Genomic DNA, 19777 nt, shown 5'->3' on the forward strand with positions numbered 1-19777 from the left:
CTTAAATTTTTTTTTCTGCACAAATCTAATAGAAATCAACAGAGAGGGGAAAAACAGCAAAACAAAAACAGCAAATTCCACCACGCTTCATTTATTGTCATTGGTCCAGATTTTTCTTTCTGGCATCTGACCTTGAGCTGATGTCATTTCTGTATTAAGGAGAGACAGTATAGAGGGCTGATTAAAGGTGGTTCAGGGACCAGGCAGGCCTGGGTTTGGGCTCAGTCACTGGCTCAGTCACTTCCACGGTGCCTCAGTTTCCTCCTGTAAAAATGGGAGGAGGGCTAGTGTCTAACCCATTGAGTTATGGTGAGATGTAAGAGCAAGCACATAGCACCCTCAGCCCAGCATCTGGCACACAATTGGCGTTTCTGCAAACACAAGCTGCAGTGATAGTGGGAGGCAAAGACTGGATAGAATTTTCTACTCTGCCTTTTCTTACTTTGAATCATGTAAGTGCTGGGCGTGGTGGCTCACGCCTGTAGTCCCAACTTCTTGGAAGGCAGAGGTGGGAGGATTGCTTGAGCCCAGGAGTTTGAGGTCAGCCTGGGCAACATAGCAAGACCTCCATCTCTAAAAAAAAATTTTAATGATTATAATAAGCATTTTCCATGTCACTTTTTCCTGCTCTTTCTTCAAGTGCAGATGTCATAAGATAAAGCCAAGGCGGCATTCAGAATGGAGGTCCCAGTGTCTGGGGCACACCTAGCATTCAATAAAAGTGGCTGAAAAGTGTTATTTATTCACTTATTTAGAGTCGGGGTCTTGCTCTCACCCAGGCTGGAGTGAGGTGGTATGATCAGAGCTCACTGCAGCCTTAAACTCCTGAGCTGAAGTGACCCTCCCACCACAGCCTCCTGTGTACTGGGACTACAGGTGCAAGCCACTGCACCCAGCAAAAAACTATTTTAAATGGCTGCATAATATTCCACTGTGAGCCTGTGCTCTGACTGAGCTGACCATTCTATGGGGTCTGATATTTGAGGAGCTCCCATTTCTGTCACTTTATAAACAGCTTTGCTGTCACCATTGCCACCCACACAGCCGGTTTATTCCATGGTGTGGGGAGAAGAGGGAGAAGAGAGGTTGTCAACTTCATAAAAAAGTCTTTCTGAATAAAGAGTCTGAGCATTATTTTTTCACTTTCTAAACATGTTGCCAGATTGCCCCTCAGAAGGCCTGTACCAAATTTACACTGTCGTTGGCAGCATTTTTGACGACAGCTACTTTTCACGCTAATTTACAGTTTTTCTCTTGGATCTGGAATTCTCGCCCTGGCTGGTTCTCCTGGGAGGCATGAGGCATATATATAAAGATATCCGAGTGATGGCTGTCACCAGAGGGGCGTGTCTGGTTCTTCTGCCAGGTGCTCAGTCTGGGAGTGTTTCTGTCTGCTGGGCCGGGCCAGGTGGGGCCGAGAGCACTGACTCAATGTTCCCAATCTCTGCCTGCTCTTAAGCCGCCAGACATCTCCCAAGGTCAGTCCTGGAACATCTCAGGACCACAAAGTCCAACACGCTGGCCCATCCTAGATGGATGAATCTTATCAGGCACCACCACCATGATTCCTGCTCTCACACCCTGGCACTTCACTGGGGTTCCTTGCAATAAGTCAATCAGCTACTACTTCTGGGCCGGGCGTGGTGTCACCCCTGTAATCCCAGCACTTTGGGAGGCTGAGGTAGGCAGATCACAAGGTTAGCAGTTCGAGACCAGCCTAGACAACAAGGTTAAACCCTGTCTCTACTAAAACAAAAATTAGCCAGGTGTGGTGGCCTGCACCTGCAATCCCAGCTACTCCAGAGACTGAGGCAGGAGAATCGCTTGAACCCGGGAAGCGGAGGTTGCAGTGAGCTGAGATTGGGCCACTGCATTCCAGCCTGGACAACAGAGCAAGACTCCATCTCAAAAAAAAAAAAAAAATTCAGCTCCTCCTGGAAAAAAAAAAAAATTCCCCCTGCGTGGGGAGGTGGTGACAGGGGCCATAAGGGAAGACACGTGCTCCTGGAAAACCACAGCCACAGCCCCAACCACCTGCCAAACCCTTAGCACCACTGCTGCTGCTGCCTGTGAACTGTAGCATCGATTTGCTGAGGTTCTTTGGGGCACAGCCTCTCCCCGAGCCCTGGTCCTCCTCCTCCAGGGCTAGCCCTTATTTGCAAACAGCAACAGGAAGTTTTGATGCTGCTGATTAACCAGACTCCCACAGCTCTCGGTGCTTAGTCATCGCCACCAGTGTCACCCTCCCGCCAGCACCAGCAACACCACCAGCTTCCAGGTAACCGGGAAGAAGCAGCGAGGATCCCGAGCTTCCAGTGGCTTCCTCCTGCCACCTTCCAGGGGAGGGAAGGGACGAACTTCCATCCACCCCAACAGTAAGAATATGCAGGGCCCTACATGCCAGGATGGGAACTGAATCTAATTCAACTTCAGCAATGGGCTGAGGACAGCTTCATGCCAGGCACAGGGATAAACTCCTTACACACAGGATTGCCTTTGCTTTCATTCAATCCCCACAACAACATGTGTGGTAGGTGTTATTATTCCCATTGTACAGACGGAGAGACCGAGGCCAGTGGGGGGCCCATGGGTGTGTAGGCACTGCTGTGGGAAGGCGGCTTGGGGTGCTGCAGATAGTGGGCACTATGGCAGGAGCTGCATCTCCAACCCACGATGTGACCTTGATCAGATTTCCTCCCTGTTCTAGGTCTCATGCCCCTCCCTGGGTAAATGAGGAGGGTGGACTGGTGGCCTTCCCAGGGCTATAGCCACGAGGAAGTGAATGGGCAGCTAGAAGGGACGGCTCCCATTCTGGGATTCTGCTTGCTGAAGGCATGATCCAAGGGCAGGATCAACCCCCCCCAGTACCTGGGGCTGGCTTCACTCTTCACAGTGGGTTCACCAAGGAACTCCACTGACAGAAAGTAGTTGAGGGGGTGCCAGGGCCTGGGAGGTGGGAGGGAGAATGAGGAGTGACTATAAATGGGGCTTCTTTGGGGTGATTAAATGTCCTAAAGTTAGATTATGGTAACAGTTGCACAACTCTGTGAATACACTAAAAACAATTGCATTGTACACTTTAAACAGGTGAATGCTATGGTATGATAATTATATCTCAATAAAGCTGTTTAAGAGAGAAAGGAGGAAGGAGGGAGGGAGGAAGGGTGGAAGGGAGGGAGGATAGCAAAGAGAGAGAGAGAGACTACACAGAAGTCAGACCAGGCTGAGTGCAATGGCTCACGCCTGTAATCCCAGCACTTTGGGAGGCAAAGCTGGGAGGATCACTTGAGGCCAGGAGTTTGAGACCAGCCTGGGCAACATGGCAAGACCCCATTTCTACCAAAAAGATTTAAAAATTAGCTGGACATGCTGGTGCCTACCTGTGGTCCCAGCTACCTAGAAGGCTGAGGTGTGGGGCCGAGCACAGTGGCTCACCCCTGTAATCCCAGCACTTTGGGAGGCTGAGGCAGGTGGATTACTTGAGGTCAGGAGTTTGAGGCCAGCCTAGCTAACATGGTGAAACCCTGTCTGTACTAAAAATATAAAAATTAGCCAAGCAAAGTGGCACACGCTTGTAATCCCAGCTACTTGGGAGGCTGAGATGGGACAGTCACATGAACCTGGGAGGCAGAGGTTGCAGTGAGCCAAGATTGCACCACTGCACTCCAGTCTGGGTAACAGAGTGAGACTGTGTCTCAAAAAGAAAAAGAAAAAGACTGAGGCCAGAGGACCACTTGAGCCCAGGAGTTCAAGGCTGCGGTGAGCTATAATCACACCACTGCACTGCAGCCTGGGTGACAGAGCAAGACCCATCTCTTAAAAAAAAAAAAAAAAAAAAAAAGAGGTCAGCTGGGCATGGTGGCTCATGCTTGTAATCCCAGCACTTTGGGAGGCCAAGGCAGGCAGATCACGAGGTCAAGAGATCGAGACCATCCTGGCCAACAGGATGAAACCCCATCTCTACTAAAAATACAAAGATTAGCCAGGCATGGTGGTATGTGCCCATAGTCCCAGCTACTTGGGAGGCTGAGGCAGGATAATCACTTGAACCCGGGAGGCAGTGAGCCAAGATCACACCACTGCACTGCAGCCTGGGTGACAAAGCGAGACCCCATCTCAAAAAAAAAAAAAAAAAGAGGTCAGGCCAGAGCTGCCTTTGGGATTTGCCTTCTGGGAGTAGGGCACTCAGCCCCTCTCCAATCACCCCCCTCTAAGCAGCCTCACTCCAGAGCCCAGGAAAGGTGTGTGTGAAGACACCAGTGGCAGGCAGTGGCCCCAGCTGCTGATTGAGGGTGATGGGAGCCCTGGCCTCTGGTGCTCGCCCTCCTCAGAGCGGAAAGAGCCACGAATCAAAGGGCAGGTGTGTGTGGACCTGGAGGAATGCGGGGAGGGTGGCAAGAAAACTATTGGAGATGGAGCGGAAGAAACCCTGAGTCAGGGTGAGGTGTTGCTCAGACGGGGAGGGCCTGGAAACAAAGCCTGGACTGGAAACACTGAACACTGGGCTGGCTGGGGCGCGCTCAGTTACCTGGAAACATCTTAATACTCCAGAAAGTGTGAGTAAGGAATACTGGTTGCTCCTGAGGGGCCCCCACCAACTGGTCCAGCCATGTGTGCTTGGCAATCGTGGGACACAGGCAGATCAGCCGCCTAAGAGGTAACCCCAGCCCAGACTTAACCCTGAGCCAGGGGCACAGGTGCAAGGGACCACCATGAGGGCTAAACTGGCCAATAAGAGGCAGGAGCTCATTCCACCTGCACTGTTTGGGCAACTTACTGTTGAAAATGGAGAACCTGGCTGGGCGCAGTGCCTCACGCCTGTAATCCCAGCACTTTGGGAGACCGAGGTGGGTGGATCGCCTGAGGTCAAGAGTTCAAGACCAGCCTGCTCAACATGGCGAAACCCCGTCTCTACTAAAAATACAAAAATTAGCCCAGCATAGTGACGCACACCTGTGATCCCAGCTGTTCAGGAGGCTGAGGCAGGAGAATCACTTGAACCCGGGAAGGGGAAGTTGCAGTAAGCCGGGATTGTGCCATTGCACTCCAGCCTGGACAAGACCTTGTCTCAGAAAAAAGAAAAGAAAAGAAAAGAAAAGAAAAAAGTGCAGGCACAGTGCTTCACACCTGTAATCCAAGCGAGACTCCAGCTCAAAAAAAAAAAAGGAGAATCCAGAGGGTCTTAGATTGGAGGCACAATGTTCCTGTCAATATCTCCAGTAACCCAGAAAGTAGTGCCCTGCCACTCCACCCCCTCCACGCCTCCCTGTCCATGAAGTCCTGTGCTCTTCACATCCACCTCCTGGGGCAAATGGCACCCATGGCCCTGTCTTAAGTGAACAAATGGAGACTCTAACCAGCTTCTGAGAATCCCAGCCCTGGGGTCAAACCGGCATGCCTGCCGATTGCCTGCATGACCATAATTAGGATTTCCTGTGCCCTCAAGCAGACCTCCCCCCTGGTAACCTATGTGTGTCCAGCAACTCCCTGCAGCTGAGCACCACTCACACAGGTGGGCATGGCATCCCCACAGCCTCTGCAGCACATGCCTTCAGGGGAAGAGACCTAGGGCCTCGGGAGACTCAAGGCATCTCCAGAGTCACAGCCTGAAGATGGAACCTCATGCTCTCTCTCCTGGGTGTAAAAGCCATGCAGTCCCTGGAAGACAGGTAGGCAGAGGTGAAAGGATCTACCCTGGCACTGGGTGGGGGCGGTACTCTCACTCTTGCTTCTTCTTCCTGTACACATTGCTACTGTCCCCATGCTATAGATTTGACTGGGGCAGGCTGGCTACTGAGTCCAGACCTTGAATCACTGCACCATACTGCCTCTCAAGGGCACAGTCCGTGGGGTCCTAGTCACTGTGGCTCATTCCCCAGCACGCATTCAGGGCTCTTCACCATCTGCCTGCAGCCATCCTGTCCAGCCTTCACTCCCACTGACCCCCACAAGGTACCCTCTTTCTGGTCCTTGAGTTTTCCATATGCTCCGCCCCCACCCCCACATCTCCACCTGCAGCAACCTCCATGATGACAGTCCATTTACCTGTGAGGCCCAATGGAAGTAACACCCCCTCCATGGAGCCTTCCTGATACCACCTAGTCAGAAGTCCCCCAGGACCACCTCCCCTTCCTTTAGCTCACCTAGCACTGGATTCACAACTGTGGGGGACTGTCAGTCTCCTCCATTAGATTGGCGGTCCCTGATTCAGATTCCCATGCTGTGTGACTGTGGGTAAGGCACTTAACCTCTCTGAGCCTCAGTGTCCTCATTAACAGGTAATATTTATTGAGCACGTACTATGTGCCATGTACTATGTGCTAAGTACTCTAAATGTACTATCCCATTTGATCCTTACAGCACCTATGAGTGGGTACTATAATTATCCCATGTTACAGATGAAGAAACTATCACTATCATTAGGACTACCACCATTATCATTATTCATTTTTGTGTTTTGGTTTTTTGTTGTTGTTGTTGTTGTTTTTTTGAGACAGACGCTCTGTTACCCAGGCTGGAGTGCAGTGGTGTGATCCCAGCTCACTGCAATCTCTGCCTTCCAGGTCCAAGAAATTCAAGCAATTCTCATGCCTCAGCCTCCCAAGTAGCTGGGACTATAGGCACACACAAACACACCCAATATTTTGTATTTTAGTAGAGATGGGGTTTCACCATGTTGCCCAGGCTGGTCTTGAACTCCTGAGCTCAAGCAGTCCACCCACCTCGGCCTCCCAAAGTGCTATGATGAGAGATGTGAGCCGCCCTTCCTGGCCTATTATTGCCATTCTTTTGTCCTCTGCAAAGCCTAGTGCACAGCAGACAGTCAAATTCAGCAAAATTCAAGTATGGCTGGAAATGGAACCAGCCTTGGATAGGAAGGAGTTTCCGAAACACAGCGCTGCGCATGCTGTAGAACACGCAGGCCTGGCCCTGTCCTGGCTGGGGTGATACTATCTTTGGAGGCTGATGCTGGCAGTCTGTTGTGGCTGGAGACTTGGGGTGGCCTCCTTTCACTTCTCACATCAGCCCTGCCTCTACCCACAGAAACAGACTCTGCCCAAACCTGTCCTGCAATGCACAGAGCCCGGTGGCAAACAAGCCACCTGGATAAATCATGCCCAAGGCTATGGGGGTCCCGGGAGGCTGGCTGGAGGCAGTATCGTGCACATTTGTGACCACAGTAGCTCGGGGTTGCTTCCGTTAGCTCACAGCCACGGGTACATCTCTGTGCTTCAAGATCAACAGCCTACCCCCAGCCTGTGTTTTCTAGGATCCCCTCCAAGCATTTCCCAGAAGCCCCAGGGCTGCTTACAAGGTTCTCTGCCCATCACCCCCAACGTGGCTGAGCTGGGACCACATCAGCACCTGGCCTGACTCTTCTACCAGGATGCCCCCCAAGACCAGCATGGATGCTTGAGCCCCCCTCACCAGGAAGGCTGGGGGTGCCCACACGTGGCTGCTGCACCTGCTGTTGGAAACGGAGGCTCCAAAAACAGTTGGCTGGGCACAGTGGCTCACACCTGTAATCCCAACACTTTGGGAGGCCAAGGAGGGCAGATCACCTGAGGTCAGGAGTCCGAGACCAGCCTGGTCAACATGGTGAAACCCAATCTCTACTAAAAATAAAAAATTAGCCAGGCACGGTGGCGTGCACCTCTAGTCCCAGCTACTCAGGAGGCTAAGAGAGGCGAATTGCTTGAACCCAGGAGGCGGAGGTTGCAGTGAGCCGAGATCGCACCACTGTACTCCAGCCTGGACAACAGAGCAAGACCCTATCTCAAAAAATAAAATAAAATAAACAAAAATAAAAGTGAAGTGGGTATTCCTGCTAAACACTCCACGTGGGGCCTGGGAGAAGGGAAGCAAATGTCTGTCTGCTCCCCCAACTGCACCCAGCCATGGCTTATACCGCGGCCAAGTGGCCTGGGTCCGTGGGATCACCAGGTTCTTCTGACTCACTCCACATACCCCCAAACACCCCCAGACTCCCTTCCTGCCACTCCCCCACCTCAGGCACACATGCAGAGCTTGGTGCCTGGGTGAAGTCTGTGCCTTGTGGTGAGTGCTGCCTGGAAGCCCCGGTGTCTGTTTGAGGATCATCTCAGCTGGGTCACCCCTGCTGCAAACAGGCTTTCACATTCTTGAACTTCTCCTGGGGTGAGGGGCTTCAGGAGTCCTGTCCCTTTTCCTCCTGAGGCCTCCTTTTGTTTGTTTGTTTGTTTTTGTTTTTGTTTTTTCAGGCCAAAGTTTTACTGATTTGTCCAATTTTTTTTTTTGTGGGGGGACAGAGTCTCGCTGTGTCTCCCAGACTGGAGTGCAATGGCACAATCTCAGCTCATTGCAACCTCCGGCTTCTGGTTCAAATGATTCTCCTGCCTCAGCCTCCTGAGTAGCTGGGACTGCAGGCACGTGCCACCACACTCAGCTAATTTTTTTTTTTTTAATATATCTTTAGTAGAGATGAGGTTTCACCATGTTGGCCAGGATGGTCTCCATCTCTTGACCTTGTGATCCGCCTGCCTCAGCCTCCCAAAGTGCTGGGATTACAGGTGTGAGCCACCGTGCCCGGCTGAGGTCTCTGGATGTTAGTGGCCGTCCAGGTACCCACAGGCAAGGATGTGGTCAAGTCGTCTTACCAGCGGCTCTGAACCATTTGACCGGCTACTGAGATGCTGGGGAAAGGAGGAGGAGAGCGCTCCCACTTCTAAGAGTTCAAGTTCTCACAACATCCCCAAGCACAGGTGAGAAAACCGAGGCCTGAAAAGTATCAGCCTAAACCATGACACTCCTTGCCCCGAACCCAGAATCAGGGCCAGGCCTGAGGAAGTAGGGAATGCAGTCAGATCTGTCCTCCTGTGTCTTCAGGACCCTGGGGATGCCCCTCCTGCTTCCTCTCAAGGAAGGCCTCAGAAGACCCACATTTGATCGCAGGACAGAAGCTGGGCTGAGAGGCAAGGGTTTTGGCCGCCACAGGGGAAACTCTGGGCTCAGAGCTGCCAAAGTGACTCACGGCCTCGCTGGGAAGCAGCTGACAGTCCTTGTCTGCGCCTTACAAAACCACAGCAGGCTGTGAGTGACAGCTGGCTACTCTGAGTGTCGGAGGAATGTTGTTGCCAGACAGGTTCCTGAGGCATCTGCTGAGCTGTGCTCCAGAAATCAGCCCTGAGCAGCTGCCACACCAGGCCCCTCCACCCCACCCCACAAGCAGGACTCGAGGAGGGCACCCCCACCAACCTCAGCAGAACCCTCTCCTCAGGGATGCGTGGAAGTCAGCCGCTGCCACAAAGGACAGCCACCCTTCCATGCAGGAGCTCACGGGAAACCACGACCAGGGAATCCATCCCTCCCGACTCCCATCAAGACTTGAGGCCAGGGAGGTGGGAGGGGTCTCCCTTTGACCTAATCTGTGGCGGTCACTACCGACCTTGAGCCATGATACTAAGGATGATAGCAATAATGATCGCAGCCAACCTTTCTCGCTCACTACACGCTGGGTGGCATGGATCGCTTTTTCTGAATGATCACACGCGTTCATTTCCTGGGGCTGCCGTAGCAAATTGCCACAAATTGTATGGCTTAAAACAACAGAAATGTATTCTCCCAGCCAGGTGAGGTGGCTCACACCTCTAATCACAGAACTTTGGGAGGCTGAGGCAGGTGGATCACCTGAGGTTAGAAGTTCAAGACCAGCCTGGCCAACATGGCAAACCCCATCTCTACTAAAAATACAAAAGTTAGCCAGGCGTAGTGGTGGCAGCATGTAATCCCAGCTACTCAGGAGGCTGAGGCACGAGAATTGCTTGAACCTGGGAGGCAGAGGTTGCAATGAACTGAGATCACACCATAGCACTCGAGCCTGGGTGATAGAGACTCTGTCTCAAAAATAAGAAAAAAAAGAAGAAAGAAAGGGGTGGGGGGGGAGAGAGAGAGAGAAGGGGAGGGGAAGAGAGAAAAAAAGAAAAACAAACATATTCTCTCATAGATCTAGAGGCCAGAAACCCAAACTCAAGGATGGAAGCAGGTGATCTTCGGTGCACCTTGACTTATGGGCAGGTCACCTCAATCTCTGTTTCCGTCTGCACATGGTGTTTTCTCTGTGTGTCTATGTCTCTGTGTCCAAATCTCCCTCTTCTTAGAAAGACACCAGTCATATTGGATTTAAGGCCGACGCTAATTCAGTATGACCACCGCACATATCTGCAAAGGCCTTAGTTCCAAATAAGGTCGTATTCTCAGGGTTCCACATGGATGTAAATTTGGGGGGAACACTATTCTTTTTATTTTTATTTTTTAGAGACGGAGTTTCTCCATGTTGGTCAAAGTGGTCTCGAACTCCCAATCTCAGGTGATCCACTCGCCTCGGCCTCCCAAAGAGCTGGGATTATAGGTGTGAGCCACTGCGTCCAGCCTGGGGGAACACTATTCAACTCAATACACCGCATGTAATCCTATTCATCAGACCAATATTGCTTTTATCCTCAGAGGCTCAGAGAGGTTAAACAACTTGCCAGAAATCACCCAGCCTCTGACTCTAGAACCCACATGGCGACGTTCCACCCATCACCACCATCATCATCACCATCTTCTCACAGAAGCTCAGCACTTCATCACTTACAGCACCATTTCACTTCTCACATCAGCCCTGCCTCTACCCACAGAAACAGGCTCTGCCCAAACCAGTCCTGGTGGCACACAGCCCTGTGGCAGACAAGCCACCTGGATAAACGGTGGCCCATCTATCCATGGATAAATGGTCTGCTTCATCATCTACAAAGCTTCTCCTGGCCATTGTCACATTTCCTTTTCTTTTTTTTTTTTTTTTTTTGTTTTGTTTTTGTTTTGAGATGGATTTTCGCTGTTTTTGCCCAGGCTGGAGTGGAATGGCGTGATCTCTGCTCACTGCAACCTCTGCCTCCTGAGTTCAAGTGATTCTCCTGCCTCAGCCTCCCAAATAGCTGGGACTACATGTGCATGCTGCCATGCCTGGCTCATTTTTGTATATTTAGTAAAGATGGGATTTCACCGTGTTGGCCAGGCTGGTCTTGAACTCCTGACCCCAAGTGGTCTACCTGCCTCAGCCTCCCAAAGTGCTAGGATTACAGGGATGAGCCACCATGCTTGGTCTATTGTTGCCTTTTCTTGCATTTCCCAAGTCCCAACACAACCTTGAGGGGCTTGGGAAACAGCTGATAAAGGAAACAGTGGGCTCCATTAATTAATGTGGCCGTAGTCATATGGTTAATGAGAGAAAGATCTTTTTGATTTTCTTCTGAGACAGGGTCTCGCTCTGTCACCCAGGCTGGAGTACAGTGGCACAATCACAGCTCACTGTAGTGTTGACATCCCAGGCTCAAGTGATCCTCCCACCTCAGCCTCTCTAATAGCTGGGATTATAGGCATGTGCTACCAAGCCCAGATAACTTATTTTTTTACAGAGACTGGATCTCACGATGTTGCCCAGTCTGGTCTCAAACTCCGGGGCTCAAGGGATCCTCCTGCCTCGGCCTCCCAAAGTGCTGGGATTATAGGTGTGAACCACTCGCCCGGCTGAGTGGCAGGTCTTTCGACCCCAGATCCAGCATACTGCACCATGTAGGCTCCAAATGGAGACTTGATGGGAACATTCCAAGGCATTTTTTTTTTTTTTTTTTTTTTTGAGGCGGAGTTTCACTCATGTTACCCAGGCTGGAGTGCAATGGCGCGATCTCGGCTCACTGCAACCTCCGCCTCCTGGGTTCAGGCAATTCTCCTGCCTCAGCCTCCTGAGTAGCTGGGATTACAGGCACGTGCCACCATGCCCAGCTAATTTTTTGTAGTTTTAGTAGAGACGGGGTTTCACCGTGTTGACCAGGATGGTCTTGATCTCTTGACCTCGTGATCCACCCGCCTCGGCCTCCCAAAGTGCTGGGATTACAGGCGTGAGCCACCGCGCCCGGCCTTCCAAGGCTTTATAAACCCCTCAAGGCTATTTGTCCAGTGAGATCAATGGCACTGCTCTGTTTACTGATAACACCCACTTCAGCTACACCTGCCAAGCTCATAAAACATATTGTAAACCTGCTGCTTAAATTTACCTCCTCAAATATCAGTGCCTCATCCCCTGTCTGTTCTCTGCCAGCAGCAAGGCCAGCTACTTGAGCAGTGACAATGCGGAGAAAATCCAAGAATCCAGGGAGCCCTCACAGCTCACAGCTGAGCCACGGAGTCTGGGGAGACAGTAGCAGGTGTGGTGCATGCTGTTCCGCCAGTTGCTCCCAGCCAAGAAGGGTCGAGATCCAGGCACAGCCTCACTGTTAGCCCCACCCTAGACGTGGCTCCAGGATGGTCCCGCGTCTTCTCAATTAATGTTCACAGAGGTCCCATATTTTTTGAAAGACAGGATCTCACTCTGTCACCCAGGCTGGAGTGTAGTGCAGTGGTGTGATCATAGCTCATAGCAGCCTCAAATCTCTGGGCTCAAGCGATCCCACCACCTCAGCCTCCTGAGTAGCTGGGACTATAGGTGCATGCCATAACACTCAGCTAATTTTTTAATTCTTTGTAGAGATGGGGTCTCACTGTGTCGCTCAGGCTCATCTTGAACTCCTGGACTCAAGTGATCCTCCCACCTCAGCCTCCCAAAGTGCTGGGATTACAGGCGTGAGCCACTGTGCCCAGCCCAGAGTAATCTGAAAGTTGATAGCTCCCAGTTATTCTCTATCTTAACTTCCTGGTTTATTTCCTTCATTGCACTTACCAAAACCTACAATTACAGGTATTGATCGACTTACGACCTATGCAACTTACGACCATTCGACTTTACGACCACAATCGCTAGCCACAACTGCTCCGCGTCTGGCAGCGCAAACGTTGCCCAGCTGGGCGTACGACAGTGCGGACCAGCTTCCCGCAGCACTACCATCTCCGCGTGCACCATTTCAACTGTACATATAGCCTACTCAACTTACGACCAAATCGTGTTACGACCGATCTGCTGGTCCCAATCGTGGTCGTAAGTCGAGCACTAGCTATACCCTGTTTATTTACCATCTGCTTCTTAATTGTCTTTCTCTCATGAGGACAAGAGGCAAGGACTTTGTCTTGTTCCCTGCTGACTCTAGCACTCAGCATAGTGCTTTCATGTAGGTCTTCAGTGGCTACTTGTTGAATGAATAAATGAATGAATTCAATAGCTAACACAGGTCGGTGCAATGGCTCATGCCTATAATCCTAACACTATGGGAGGCTGAGGCAGGAGCATTGCTTGAACACAGGAGTTTGAGACCAGCCTGGACAATATAGCAAGACTCTGCATCTAAAAAAAAAAAAAGTTTATTTAAAAAATTATTGGGGAAGGGACTGGGGGAAAAAAACATTAGCCAGGTGTGGTAGCACACACCTATAGTCCCAGGTACTCAGGAAGGTGAGGCAGGAGGAGTCCTTGAACCCAGAAGTTTGAGGCTGCAGTGAGCAAAGATTTTGCTATTGCACTCCAGCCTGAGTGACACAGTGAGCCTCTGTATCAAAAACAGAAAAAAAAAAAAAAATGGAGGATCACAAGCATCACAATAAATAACCCAAAGCCTGGGGAAGAATGGGCTGGCTGCTGGTTGTAGCAAGGAGAGTGGCCTGGGAGTTGGAGGCCCAGGCAGAAGCTGGGGAAATACTGAGAGAGCAGAGAGAGGTGGTTGGGCCTTAAGCCAAGAGGACTTCCTGGAGGAGAGTGAGCAGACCTTGTGAAAGGAAGCTCTGAGGCTAGGCGTGGTGGCTCATACTTGTAATCCCAGCACTTTGGGAGGCTGAGACAGGCAGAATATGAGGTCAGGAGTTCAAGACCAGTCTGCCCAACACAGTCAAACGCTGTCTCTACTAAAAATACAAAACTTAGCTAGGCATGGTGGCAGGCACCTGTTTCCCAACTACTTGGGAGGCTGAGGCAGGATAATCACTTGAACCTGGAAGGTGGAGGTTACAGTGAGCTGAGATCACTCCACTGCACTCCAGCTTGGGTGACGGAGCTAGACTCTGTTGCAAAAAAAAAAAGATGCTCTGCCTCTGGCTGTAGCTTTGGGCAGGTACAGGAAACAAGAGGAGAAACCAGGTAACTCCAGAGGCCAGAACAGGGAAGACTTTCCTAGTCCATCTCTGCGCCGGCCTAGACGGGGACTTAATTTAGGAGGCAGTGATTTCTAGACTCAATCGTGAACTTTCATCCTACAATCCTCTGTGCCCATTTGCTGGCAATCTTTCCACTGTGCTGAAGACTAATTGCCCCCTTCTTTCTTGTAGCCTGGGGAAAGTATAAAGGTCAACTTTCTTATCTCTACGGGTACATGGTGGGGAAGGGGGCGCTATGATAGGTAGGAGATAGCTGAGGACCTTGAAAACACTTTGCTGACCTCAGAATTCCAGAAGTTAAAACAAAACAAAACAAAAACAGGGCCAGGTGCAATGGCTCATGCCTGTAATCCCAGCACTTTGGGAGGCCGAGGCAGGCGGATCACCTGAGGTTCAGAGTTCAAGACCGGCCTGACCAATATGGTGAAACGCTGTCTCTAAAAACAAACAAACAAACAAACAAACAAACAGGCTGGGCACAGTGGCTCATGTCTGTAATCCCAGCAATTTGGGAGGCTAAGGCAGGTGGATTACCAGAGGTTGGGAGTTTGAGACCAGCCTGACCAACATGGAGAAACCCTGTCTCTACTAAAAATACAAAATTAGCCGGGCGTGGTGATGCCTGTAGTTCCAGCTACTCAGGAGGCTGAGGCAGGAGAATTACTTAATCCCGGGAGGCGGAGGTTGCAGTGAGCCGAGATCACGTCATTGCACTCCAGCCTGGGCAACAAGAGTGAAACTCTGTCTCAAACAACACCACCACCTGTGTGGGCACGATTCACACCTGTAGTCCCAGCACTTTGGGAGGCTGAGGTGAGATGATGGCTTGCGCCCAGAAGTTCAAGACTGCAGTAAGTCTTGTTCCCATCACAGCACTCCAGCCTGGATGACAGAGTGAGGTTCATCTCTACCAAAAACAAAAATTAGCCAGATGTGGTGGTACGCCTGTGGTCCCAGCTATTCAGGTGGCTGAGCTGAGAGGATCACTTGAGCCTGGGAGGTCAAGGTTGCAGTGAGCTGTGATGGAGCCACTGCACTCAGCCTGGTTCTCAAAACAAAAACAAAACACCAAAAAACTGTAAGTAAGACGGGAAACTTCCCCAAGGCACAATGGCCATGTGGTTAAGAAAATGGCCTCTGGAATAAAGCTTGGAGCCACCTCTGGGGCTGAGCCCCCTCAGGCAAGCCTCTTAACCTCTATGAGTCTGTTTCCTCCTGTGCAAAAGTAATCATGTCACTAGTCCCTCAAAGAGTTGTTGAAGAGATGAATGTGGTCATGTACAGGAAGAGCCTGGAACCCAGCAGCTTCTTAATACCGGGAGCACTTCTGTGCCAAGCCCTGCCGGAGGGTCCTTCCTTATACAAAATAACTGGCCTGTCCTCTTTTAAAATGCTAATGTGACTGGACACAGTGGCTCACGCCTGTAATCCCAGCACTTTGGGAGGCCAAGCCAGGTGGATCACTTGAGGTAAGGAGTTTGAGTCCAGCCTGACCAACATGGTGAAATACCATCTCTACTAAAAATACAAAATTAGGCCGGGCGCGGTGGCTCAAGCCTGTAATCCCAGCACTTTGGGAGGCTGAGGCGGGTGGATCACGAGGTCAAGAGATCGAGACCATCCTGGTCAACATGGTGAAACCCCGTCTCTACTAAAACTACAAAAAATTAGCTGGGCATGGTGGTGCGTGCCTATAATCCCAGCTACTCAGGAGGCTGAGACAAGAGAATTGCCTGAACCCAGGAGGCGGAGGTTGCGGTGAGCCGAGATCGTGCCATTGCACTCCAGCCTGGGTAACAAGAGCGAAACTCTGTCTCCAAAAAAAAAAAAAAAAAAAAAAAAATACAAAATTAGCCGGGCGTAGTGGCACTCATCTGTAATCCCAGCTACTTGGGAGGCTGAGGCAGGAGAATTGCTTGAACCCCTGAGACCGAGCTTGCAGTGAGCCGAGAGCATGCCATTGCACTCCAGTCTGAGCAACAGAGCAAGACTCCCTCTCAAAAAAATAAAAGATAAATAAATTTTTAAAAAAATAAATAAAATGCCAATGTCATGAAATACAAAGAAAAACTCAGAGACTGTTCCAGATTGAAGGCAACACGGAGCTTGGATTTCCTTTTGCCATGAAGGACAGTCTTTTTTTTTTTTTGAGTCAGAGTTTCACTCTGTTTCCCAGGCTGGAGTGCGGAATGCAATGGTGCAATCTCAGCTCACTGCAACCTCCGTCTCCTAGGTCCAAGCAATTCTCCAGCCTCAGCCTCCAGGGTAGCTGGGATTACAGGCATGTGCCACCATGCCCGGCTAATATTTGTATTTTCAGTGGAGATGGGGTTTCACCATGTTGGCCAGGCTGGTCTTGAACTCCTGACCTCAAGTGATCCACCTGCCTTGGCCTCCCAAAGTGCTGGGATTACAGGCGTGAGCCACCGTGTCCAGCCTGCCATGAAGGACGTTCTTAAAGCAATTGACAAAATCCCAATACAGCCCATAGATTAGGTAGCAGTATTGTTCATGTTAATTTTCTGAGTGTGATCATTGTATATTGGTTATGTAAACCGAAAATAAAATTGTAAGGCCCCCCCGACCCATCTGAATAAATCTCTCCTCTCAGCCAAGGGCATTCCAGCATTAACTTGAAAAACTAGTTCACTCCATGAAGGAAGAGGGGTTCCTCACAAGCCTCACTATACACTCCTCCCTTTTGGAATTCAGGAAAAGTCACCAGCATTAACATCAACACAGACCTTAAGTCTGATAAGAAATATTTACAATGTAGCCTCTCTGAAGTTTCATCTGCATGGTAAAACCATGGTCTCTACAGCCTCTTATCATAACCCAGACATTTCTTCCTATTGATAATAACTTTCAACCAATTACCAAGCAGAAAATTTTTAAATCAACCTATGACCTGGAAGCCCCTGCTCTGAGTTGCCCCACCCTTCCAGGTAGAACCAATGTACATCTTATACATATGGACTCCCTAAAATGTATATAAGCGAGCTGTACCCTGACCACCTTGGGCAAATGTCGTCAGGCTCTCCTGAGGCTGTGTCACCAGCGCATCCTTAACCTTGGCAAAATAAACCTTGTAAATCGATTTCTCAGATACTTTGGGTTCATAAAAGAGAATTTCTTGTTTTTAGGAAATATACACCGAAGTATTCAAGGGTGAAGAGGCACTATGTATGTACCTTGCTTTTTTTTTTTGAGTTGGAGTGTCACTCTGTCGTCCAGGCTGGAGTACAATGGAGTGATCTCAGCTCACTGCAACCTCCACCTCCAGGGTTCAAGTGGTTCTCCTGCCTCTGCCTCCTGAGTAGCTGGGATTATAGGCATGTGCCACCATGCCCAGCTAATTTTTGTATTTTTAATAGAGACGGGGTTTCACCATGTTGGTCAGGCTGATCTCAAACTCCTGACCTCATGATCCACCCACCTCAGCCCTCCAAAGTGTAACCCCAAAGGGATTACAGGCATGAGCCACCATGCCCAGCCTGTACCGGACTCTTAAACAATTTCAGATACAGAGTCTCACTCTATTGCCCAGGCTGGAGTGCAGTGGTGCGATTTCAGCTCACCGCAATCTCTGCCTCCTGGGTTCAAGTGATTCTCCTGCCTCAGCCTCCTGAGTAGCTGGGATTACAGGCATGTACCACCATGGCCACCCATTTTGTTGTTGTTGTTGTTGTTGTTGTTTTGTATTTTTAGTGGAGACAGGGTTTCATCATGTTGGCCAGGTTGGTCTGAAACTCCTGACCTCAAATGATCTTCCTGCCTAGGCCTTGCAAAGTTCTGGGATTACAGGTGTGAGCCACCACACCCGGCCTAAACTGTTAATACTTGAGGAATTTATAGAAAAATTATGAGAATAAAGTCTGCACATACGAAAGAAAAAAACAAAAGAAATGCATGGTTCCTGCCCCTGCGGAGTCCTGGCAGGGAGAGCACGTCCTGCTGGTGGCAGGCTTCCAGGGAGTGTGATCAACCATCCAGGTTTGCCTGGGACTGTCCTGGTCTTGGCACTGAACGTCCTGCATGCTGGAAAGCCCCCAGGCTGGTCGGTCAGCCTCCTGCCAGGCAAGCTTTGTAGATGGAGATCGTGGGTGCATATGGGCCTCTGTTGTTTCAGTGAAGCTCCCTGCCTTGGGGGAACCACTGAGGCTGTCCCACCAGCCAGAGGCAGCATTGTAGTGAGTAGGCTGAGGGCAGACCAGACATCTCAGCCCACCCAACAAGAGCTGAGCCAGCGGCTTTCTGGCAAAATGAGATGTTCACTGCAGAGAACAAGATTCCAAAGCAGGTGGATCACTTGAGGTCAGGAGTTTGAGACCAGCCTAGCCAACATGGTGAAACCCCATCTCCACTAAAAATACAAAAATTAACTAGGCATGGTGGTGCGCACCTGTAATCTCACACCTGTAATCCCACACCTGTAATCCCAGCACTTTGGGAGGCCAAGGCAGGCGGATCACTTCAGGTCAGGAGTGGCAGCCTGGGGAACATAATGAAACCCTGTCCCTACAAAAAATATAAAAATTAGCCAGGCATGGTGGTGCATGCCTGTAGTTCAAGCTGCTTGGGAGACTGAGGTGGGAAGATTGCTTGAGTCCAGGAGGTGGAGGTTGCAGTGAACCAAGATTGTGCCTACACTCTAGCCTGGGTAGAGCAAGCCCCTGTCTCAAAACAAAAAACACTGACATTCCATGTATAGTCCTTTGCCTGAAATCACTATTGAGGCCCTATGGGTGCAATGAACAAGGTGGTGGGGCCAGTCCTGCCCAGCACCCCAGCACCTTTTTCTAAACATTTTTTGTAGAGATGGGGGTCTTGCTCTATTCCCAGGTTGGTCTCCATCTCGTGGCCTCAGTGATCCTCCCATCTTGGCCTCCCAAAGGGCTGGGATGACCAGTGTGACCCAGCACCAGTGGCACCTCTCGACCAGGCCCTCACTTAGCAAATAGTTAACCTGCCTCCCAAGCCTACTCAGCTGTCACTGCAGCCAGAACCAATGAGACGGATGGATGGATGTCAACAGGGCACTACACAACCACGGAATGTGGCCTACAGCACAATTCATTCCAGTCCAGCCCACCCGGCAGGTGCACTGCCCAGCCCTTGGGCAATCCCAGGCTGCTGTGCAACACAGATGACCTCCTCATGGACTTGCCTCCTGTTGCCTGCTGAGGGGTGAGTCCCACACCTCAGTGAGGCTGGGGAGAGGGACCACCATCAGTCCTCAGGAATCACTGGCCAGGCTCCTCCTCTTTGTCCCTCCCCAACAAATGCCAAGCATCTATGCTAAAGCAAGACTCTGGCTTGGCCCCAGCCTCAAAGGGAGAATGGGGTTTGCACATGGGCTTTGGGCTTCACTCAGGAAAGCATAGATACATGTGATTATAACAAGGATATGAGCTTGCATGCAGCAGGCTGTTAAACACCATGCCGGGAGGACGCCACTCCATTTAACCCCTGAGGCCACCGTGGGGCCAGCTGTGAGTCAGACTTTGACCTCGGCCGCCTTCCTAATTTAGAATGGCAGCTGCCCACCCAAATTAGCCACTCCACGTTCAGCCTCCGTTCTGCTGTTCAAATGCCTCTATCTGCTTAGGTTCTTTGGAAAACAATTCTGACGTTTTCTTTCTTTCTTTCTTTCTTTCTTTCTTTCTTTCTTTCTTTCTTT

The 19777-nt window shown here is 50.5% G+C and overlaps 2 protein-coding genes across 7 annotated transcripts in view; one reads left to right on the top strand and one right to left on the bottom strand.

The window, feature by feature from the left end:
- Window positions 1–19777, bottom strand: part of KIFC3 (kinesin family member C3) — a 104236-nt gene that overhangs the window by 50849 nt on the left and 33610 nt on the right. The window lies entirely within an intron of this gene.
- LOC116555397 lies at window positions 1914–10724 on the top strand. Its single transcript, XM_032283904.1, is given in 7 exon segments — window positions 1914–2530; window positions 5447–5569; window positions 5572–5627; window positions 5629–5669; window positions 7271–7316; window positions 7319–7495; window positions 10659–10724. Coding segments are annotated over 7 exon segments (642 nt in total). The 5' UTR covers window positions 1914–2397.

The sequence above is a fragment of the Sapajus apella genome, unplaced genomic scaffold (assembly GCF_009761245.1).
Source record: "Sapajus apella isolate SASKATOON/1434 unplaced genomic scaffold, GSC_monkey_1.0 scaffold15, whole genome shotgun sequence".
NCBI classification, from domain to species: Eukaryota; Metazoa; Chordata; class Mammalia; order Primates; family Cebidae; genus Sapajus; species Sapajus apella.